Genomic DNA, 8,454 nt, shown 5'->3' on the forward strand with positions numbered 1-8,454 from the left:
GCTGTTATACATAGTTTGGTGTATGCGCTTGGAACAGATGATAAATATGGTGTCTAATATTGTGTTAACCTGTGAAGAGATAGTAATACTATAAGTTACATTTTGTGAAAATGGCTAGATATCAGTATGCTACTGAAAGCAAAGTCACAGCAGGAACCCCAGTAAAAATTTTACACAGTTCCCATAACTCTACTATGACAACACATTGGGGTTGAACAGGTTTTTAATATTAATGTAGATTCAGTCACTCCACATATACGCATATTATCTGAGTGGAATTAGAAAACATAAACTGTATACACACCCAAATGCAAGAATGCTGTTGTCCCACTGGTTTTGCTGTTTGTAACTTTATGATATCATATCTTCATATCATAGACATGTCCTTGAAACAGTATATTCAAAACATATTTAATGAAAACTGTTAGAGCTGTTTCATAATTTGATAATGTTCGCTATGAAACCACTAGATGGCAGACCTTCACAGTGTACCCTTGTTTCACTTAAAGAGGACAGGCAGTGAAGATATTCTGCTGAAAGGGGATTTGATGCTCCAGGAACCTGTCCAACATTTAAGAGAACAATCTATGGCAGAAATGAAAAAGAAAATATTTGTGTAAGACAGGCCTATATACTGAGTTTTGACTTGAGAAATAAAAAGCTAATGTTTCAGCATTAAGTCAGCTGCTCTAATGATATTTCCTGATTTGCCTGCTGCATATGCAAACCACAGTTTGATTACCATTGTGATAATTAAAGATAACTACATTTAATGGTGGAGGGCTTTCATTTCAGCCTTGTGTGAAACATTTGGCTTAAACTAACTGTGTTGCATTAGCATATGTCCCTTTACCCAGGGATTCACAGAGAAAGTTTTATGGTCATCTTTTCAGAAAAAGCAGTGATGTGAAACTAGAAGGTCTTTGGCATCGATCTACTGTCCGTTTCCTTTGGATAGTCCTGTAGATTAAGTGCAACATAATAAGGTCATGTTGTGTGCATCAGCTTCCTCCAGGGTCCAGGGTATCCAAGGACTGTAGGGACCTTCTTTTGCGGCTGTTGGAGAGATCTCCAGATGCCCGGATTACCTTTGCAGAGTTCTTCACTCACCCTTTTGTGGATTTGGAGCACATGCCAAGTTCAGAGAGCCTAGGGAAAGCGGTAAGAGAATAAGAAGAAAGGGAAGTATACACGTGTGTAAGTAAGTTTGTGTTCATGCCTGCACTAGCAGTGCAGAGTAGTAGCTGTTTGCATTCAGTGATTCCATTTCCTGTTTCCTCTTTTCAGAAAGAGCTGGTCCTGCAGGCCGTTCAGAAGGACCAGGAGGGCGAGAGGTCGGCCGCTCTATCTCTGTACTGTAGTGCCCTTGAGCACTTTGTCCCCGCTATTCACTGTAAGAGCAACAGCCACTCTCATATCCTGTCTGTGACTTAAGCCCTTCACCGCCTTTTGTAAAGTAAATTTACTAAATATAAAACCAAAACATCTTTTCTGTCCGACCTCTCCAGATGAGACGGACCGACAATGTAAAGATGCCCTCAGGCAGAAGGTAGGCCTGAAGACACTCCCCCATTCACATTTGAAGTACTTTCTATTTTCTACTGGGTTTTTTACACTCCACTGGCTTTCACTTGGAATAAATTCTCCTCTATGAATACCATATGGTGTGAAAGGAGAGCATATGGCATGGTTGATGTGATTATGTTGAGTCAATATTAGAGGACTTCCCGCAGGTCAGCCAGTATGTGTCCAGAGCCGAGGAGCTGAAAGCCCTGGTGGCGTCAGACAACAGACAGACCTTTGAGGAGGCCCGGACCTCCAGGGATGTCCTCCGAGGTAAAGAACATACCTCAGTAGAGAGGCCGGCCACTACACATGGGCATCAGCCTTGTTTGGTCAGATGCTGTATGAGAGCACAAATTGCCAAATAAAATTTATGTTTTACTCAAATAATGAGGTTTTAGTAGTTTTTCATCTTTATAATTATTATTCCTGTAAGTACATACATCTTCAAAAATGAGCTGTTATAGTAATGGAAAATTACTATAAACTGCTTTGTACAAGAAGGCAAACATCAGAGATCAGGGTCTTTTGGTCTCTTAGGGATTTAGTGTTTTGCTTAAGGACACTTGATGTAAATTACCATGTTGCCTAAAGTAAATATTATCAAATCTTTAAGAATCAAAGTATCTCAAGTCCACAGTGTCTTAAGTCTTAAGGTACTGCAGGGGACATCAAAAAGTACAGCATATTTTCTAGTAAAATGCATTGATGGTACGTTTAGGGCTCAAAGTAGTGTGTTTTCTTTTCTTGCTGTTTCAGAAATGTCTCGAGACCAGCCACGACTGCTGGCTGCTTTGAAGATAGCCTCTACTGCCATTGCTAAGGTTAGAAGGGACTACTTTTGGTTGATGCCATTGCAATGGAGATAGACAAAAAATTTAACTAGCAAAGTACAAACCAATCCCCCTTTCATAGAATGCTTTCCAAGCCAAATCTTTTAGAGAACTGGTGAACCAAAAACATCGCTTTTCGTTTTTTGGTTTTCTCATCTGATGTTGTGTTAGTTGTACATACATTTTTACACTTGAGTGCCTCTGCTGTTGACAGACTAAATATTTTCTGACCAATAATTAGTAAGCAAATTTTGCAAATTCTAACAGACTGGCAGCATCGGTACTGATTTAGTACCAGGATGTATCTCTGTGGTCTGATGAAAAGCAATGCGTTGCCTTGTTTTTCTTTTTCTTATAGGAAGAGAGTGGAGTGGATGATCATGAGGCCCTGGATATGTACCAGCAGTGCTTAGGAGAACTACTGCTGACACTAGCAGGTAGGTCAACTCCTTTCTTTCCATACACGATGACTTTATCTTGTCCTTTACTGGGGTTTGCTTCTGAGCCACTCCACTGGATCCTAAGATTTGTGTGCCTTGCTCAAGGACGCCTCGACAGTAGTTGGTCACTACACAATTTAAATTGTTATAAAGTTCCACATCTGATGCTTGCATTCAGACACCATCACTTCAGACAGTAGTGGCTGTGTATGTGCACACATTTGTTATCAGAGAAATAGGATAGCAGAGACTTGGAGGAAAAGTCGTTTTGAAAGATAGACAGCATAAGGATGTATGAGTGAGCGCAAGGAGCGGACTAGGTCAGAAAATCATTTAGAGTTAAGGGTCCAGACAGAAACTGACACAGGTTGAGAAGTCACAAGGGACAAGCTGGAGAAGAGACAAACATGACTTGGTGAGACAGTGAAGATATTGAGACACTTTTGGAGTTTTAACTGGAAACAGAATGAATAGGCAAACAGAGAGAGAGAGACTCTGAGTGGGACAGTCAGACTTTGAGAGATAATGCTATAAAACAACTTGGAGAAAGTCTCAGAGATGGAAAGTGATTTGGAAAGAGCAAAAGATGAACTAACAGAGAGGAAGACAGTGGATCAGTTGATTTGGAGAGAGATGGGGGACACTTAACAAGCGACAGACAGAGGAACTCCAAAGGAGATTCCAGTGCTTCTCTCTGTGGCCTGGTGTCTATTAGGCTGAGCTCATGAGCTCATCTGGAAGATCGGCCTATTGGAAGAGTAGGGATAGAGTGATCCAGATGTGGCTTTGAGCCTGGATGAGACCCAGTGCCAGCACCCTGTGTGTGGTATGAGAGCCTGCCATCTGCTTCCCATTCAGATAACACACTTGATTTCTTTGTGTTATTACCTACTGGAAACAAACAAAAACTATTATCTCTCTAAAAGACAAGAGCTCTAGTCATCCAGCCAGTACACGTTATACTAGATACTTCATACTGGAGCCCTGCTAATTTTGTGCCTCTTGGGATGATTTATGTTTTTCTAACAAATATTCAAAGGTTTGACCTTTTATTCTTGATTGGATCTGTTTTCTTCTCTAAACCTAAAATCCTCTTTTGTATTTTTTAATGGGTCTTTATGATGAATGGCTTACAACACATTCAGTGATAGGGGAAACACTGGATTACATGAGTCCCTTAGCTGCATCAGGAGGCTTTGCAAGTTTGTGACCCCAGACTGAGCTACAGTAGCTGAATATTTGGATTGTAATACCCAGAAGAAAGAGAAAACAAAAATGGCATGAAACCAATACATTGGTATGGGAGTGTTTTTATTTAAATGTTTTAAGGAGAACTTTAATCCTGCTAGTGGATCAGTAATACACAGTGTGTTATACTGGTCCAGATAACCCCATACCAACTTCACCAGCCTCTCTCTGCATTGTGAGGGAGCCTTGCTCTGTGGCGCAGCAAACACTACTATGGGGATTGTGGGGGGAAAACATTGGTTCTTTGTTTGGCTAAGAGCTCTTTGTTGCACAGCTTCCCAACATGCCTCACCAACAGAGAGCCCTTTTCTCCTCCCCTCTCTCTTCCCTCTCCCCTCCAGGATGACTGACTGTGAAAACACTGGCCTACATTAGAACCATTTCCCCCCTCAAGCCTCCAGTCTACACACTTATGAAATCCAATCTAGTAGTTGACCTATTCTTGAGTAAACAAGGTGATTAGGTAGTGGACTCGTCCGTCCCTTCCTCTTCTCATTATTATTGTCTTTCTTTTTCTTTTTTTTTTGCCTTGGGGATCCAGCTGAGCCCCACGGTCGCAGGAGAGAGCTGCTCCATAGCGAGGTGAGTGGACAATGAAGGACTTGTGGTTGGAATGCTCATAGTAGGAATGACTATCTGATGCCTCCCTCATCGAACCCGCAGCTGATCACCAGGCTCTGAGAGCACTGTACCAGTTCCATCATATGACACTTGAACCTTCTTCCTATAATCACATGCTTGTCCTCTGTGGTAAAGGTCAAATAATGTAATGCATCTATGGCTTACATGACCACTTGTATATGAAAACAGTAACGTATAGTGGCAAGCAGAGGACTATGACCTGACTTTGTTGTTGCCCACAGCACTACGTTCAGCTAATTTTTGAAATAAATCAATAATAGTAATAATCAGCTTTAATAAACACACTAAAATCTCCCTCTATTTACCTTGTTTTGTGCTGTTGCACTAATAAGGCCTTGTGGACTAGACCAACTTGAACATACCTGAGTAACCCTAAATTTTGATGGTCCAGTAAATTTAAAGAGACAGCATAAATTAATTTATTAGTTGTAACTTTTTGGAATTAAGACCCTGAATACTAGCATTGATTGTTTACGCTGATATTTGCCACTAATGCCTCAAGCCGTTTTGATTTTATGCAATGTTTAGCCAAAGACTAAGCTTACCAGAGATGACAGCATTTTACCAGCCAACCCCAAAAGGGGGATGGGGGTTTGACTGGGCCTTATGGACCTCACTATTAGATGTTTTATGGGTGCTTGTCCAAAGCAAATTCAGATGTGGTTGTAATAATGTAAGGCGGCATTAGAGAGGCGAGGTGGGGGATCAGATCGTAAACGTGTGTATGTGAGAACCCAAAAGAGCCAACACATGCTTCAACAACTGGCCTCCATGTGTGTTCATATCTACTGCAGAACACACTGTAGCCTTTCAAAGCACAAACATTTGAGCATATACATATGAGGTCCTGTTGTTTTTGTGGCTTGGGATCTAATATAAGTGCCACGATACTTGCAAATTATCAATATGTCCCATATAGCTCACTCATTCATCTAGATTTCTTCCACATTTTTTGTATGTGGTGATTAAAGGAATAGTGATTAAAGTGCTGTGGATACATAAAATACATAAATCCCTGTGGTCAGAATGATTACTTACCAAAGCAGATTGGTGTCTCTAAGGCAAGCCATCACTTTGGGTTTGGGTCTCTTGTCATGGCCCTAAGATGTTACTGGAGAAATTCCCAAGAGGGCTTGCTTTGTACTCTGATGTAGTGGTGATATAACTAGGTAGGAGGTGCAGCCAAGAACCTTCATCATCACCAGAGGACTGGTTACCACAGTAAAGAGCACCCTCAAGCATACTGTTTGACAACAGCAGCAACTACCTGCACACACTGGGAAAACAAAAAAAGAAAGAACCAGAAGAGCAACAAGGAGTTTTAGACATGCACACGCATGTTGTACAGTGGCAAGAAAAAGTATGTGAACCTTATGGAATTTCATGGTTTTTTGCATTAATTTGTCATAAAATGTGATCTGATCGAAGTAGTGACAAATATAATATGCCTACAAAAACAACACAAAAACTTCTGGTCTTTAATGAACACACTCATTCAACTTTCAATATGGTAGTGGAAAAGCTAAGTGAACCCCTGGAATCAATAACAAATTCTTCTTGTGTGGAACAAACTCAAAAGGTTTGAGTGGTTTTTATCAGTCAAAGTAGCTCTAGTCCACACCTCCAAACTCATTTTCTTAACAAGACTCCAGGTATGCCAACACCTGACTCAATTAGCTTTTTTGATGTCATTAACTCAAGGGTACATACTTTTTCCACTAGCACTATGAGGTTTTTATGGTTGTTCTCAATAAAGACATGAAAGATCAGAATTGTTTTTGTGTTGTTATATTAGGCACATTGTATTCAACGGTACTCTTGACTTAGATGATCAAATCACATCTTATGACAAATTAATGCAGAAAACCATGAAATTCCAAAAGGTTCACATACTTTTTCTTGCTAAAATACTTGCTGTGTTTCCCATGGAGATGCTGCAGATTGCAGTAAATGCAGCTCAGAAACATACTGGAAATAAAAAAAAATAAATAAAAATTACTATTATAAAAGAGGTAATGACAGAAATGATGTATACAGTTTTTATTTTTTGGAAAACCATTTCACCTTTCCTGATATTTCCTGTACATAAAAGCCAAAACAAGATCCCCCTTTAGGTTTAACTTAATATGGTCTCATCTCAGCTTAGGGTTTTTCTTGGCACTTAGATTGTCAAACACGATGAAGGGTCTACAGCCATGCAAATGGGTCTTTGAGGTTGTACTTACAGTAGGCACAGTGACAGTGCTAACATGCTGTTTAGCTGGTATAATGTTTACCACATTCACCATCCAAGTTGGGTGTGTTGGCATGCTGCAGTTTGCTGCATGGCACTCATCACAACGTACAGCTGAGACTGATGAGAATGCCATTAGTTTAACAGGTATTGGGTGAAGAAAACTCAGGTTACCATGAAATTTCATTGCAGTCAATCAGTGAGAGATGTTTTCCTCAAAATTAACCAAAAGGCCTAAACCTGTAGTGTCAGAGTAAAAATCAGAGGATCACCAAAGCCACTAGGATTCATAGGAGCCAAGAATGCCTGTACTAAATGTCCTGGCCAGTACTTGTTGAAATATTCCAATCTGGACCAAACTGGTGGACTAGCCTATTGATATCACCATCCCTAGCATGTGTGGTAGAAAACATGTTCCAAATGAAAGTATGAGCAAACTGTGATGATGTTTTTGTGATTTTATGTCTCCCATCAGATTAAGAGCCTGATGACCAGAGCGGAATACCTCAAAAAGCATATCAAGGTAAGCATATAGTACATTACTCAGAATTTCCCGCCAGAAACTGACTTGATTTAAAAAAGATTGTGGGAAAAGTTAAGATTTCTATTTAGATACTGCTAAATTTGATGTAATCACAGTATTGAAAACATTTCTGGTGATGATGATGTTAGTTTTAGGTGATCACTTGTGTTTGTTAATTTTTCAGATGCGGGAGACTCAAAGTGACGTGTCTCTGGATCGAGAAACCTTTACAGACTCTGTCAGAAACAGTGAGTTCTCCTGATGTGTTGTTTGTTTTGAGAACTCTGCAGCCATACTGATAAGTGACTTCATGGAGATTTGGTTTGGGAAGGTGCTGGGGGTTAAGTGAGGAATAACCGCCTAAGTTGTAATGAAACGGTGTTTCATTGAAGGTTATTCCACTAGTAAAACGTGCTGGCCACCCTGCAGGACTGTCTGTCTGTGTGATTTTTATTTCAGTGCAGCCCTAGGTGACTCTATCCTCTGTCCCCTTGTAAAGTCTGCCTTGTGAAATTGAGACTTGGGGCTAGCAAAGAGTGACCTCCTAACACCCAAGCACCAGAAACAACAACAGCACACACATGTACACTTCATTCCTTTCACGTGTACTCACAGGGAACATACCTTTTACATTTTTTTTAGGAGTTGTTGTATGTTCAGTGCATATCAAACCTGAACAGTGTAACATTTTAAGATTAAACAATAAAAAAGCATTGTATCATTATTGTAAAACTGAGTGTTAGTATACTCAAACTTCTCTGTATATTATAGAAACAAAATGCTAAACTATATAAAAAGTGATGTATTATTAATATAAGTTTGTAAGTACTTGAACTTCCCTAGCTGTAACCACAACACACATGCACTAATTGCCAGTATTTTCTGGACTCAGCCCAGAAGATGGATCGTAGATACCTACAGACTAGACAATATCCTGTTCTCAGCAAGGCATTACTGGGGAATTATGAAAGA

At 40.0% G+C, this 8,454-nt stretch overlaps 1 protein-coding gene across 1 annotated transcript in view; it reads left to right on the forward strand.

The window, feature by feature from the left end:
- Positions 1-8,454, forward strand: part of ulk3 (unc-51 like kinase 3) — a 13,987-nt gene that overhangs the window by 3,420 nt on the left and 2,113 nt on the right. Inside the window, exons 8-16 of the mRNA XM_020592423.1 lie at positions 1,006-1,161; positions 1,288-1,393; positions 1,509-1,549; positions 1,734-1,836; positions 2,323-2,387; positions 2,755-2,833; positions 4,626-4,666; positions 7,435-7,482; positions 7,667-7,730. Coding sequence (XP_020448079.1) covers positions 1,006-1,161; positions 1,288-1,393; positions 1,509-1,549; positions 1,734-1,836; positions 2,323-2,387; positions 2,755-2,833; positions 4,626-4,666; positions 7,435-7,482; positions 7,667-7,730 — 703 coding nt within the window. The remainder of the gene's footprint in view (positions 1-1,005; positions 1,162-1,287; positions 1,394-1,508; positions 1,550-1,733; positions 1,837-2,322; positions 2,388-2,754; positions 2,834-4,625; positions 4,667-7,434; positions 7,483-7,666; positions 7,731-8,454) is intronic.

Source organism: Monopterus albus, unplaced genomic scaffold (genome assembly GCF_001952655.1).
Source record: "Monopterus albus unplaced genomic scaffold, M_albus_1.0 scaffold17.1, whole genome shotgun sequence".
NCBI classification, from domain to species: domain Eukaryota; kingdom Metazoa; phylum Chordata; class Actinopteri; order Synbranchiformes; family Synbranchidae; genus Monopterus; species Monopterus albus.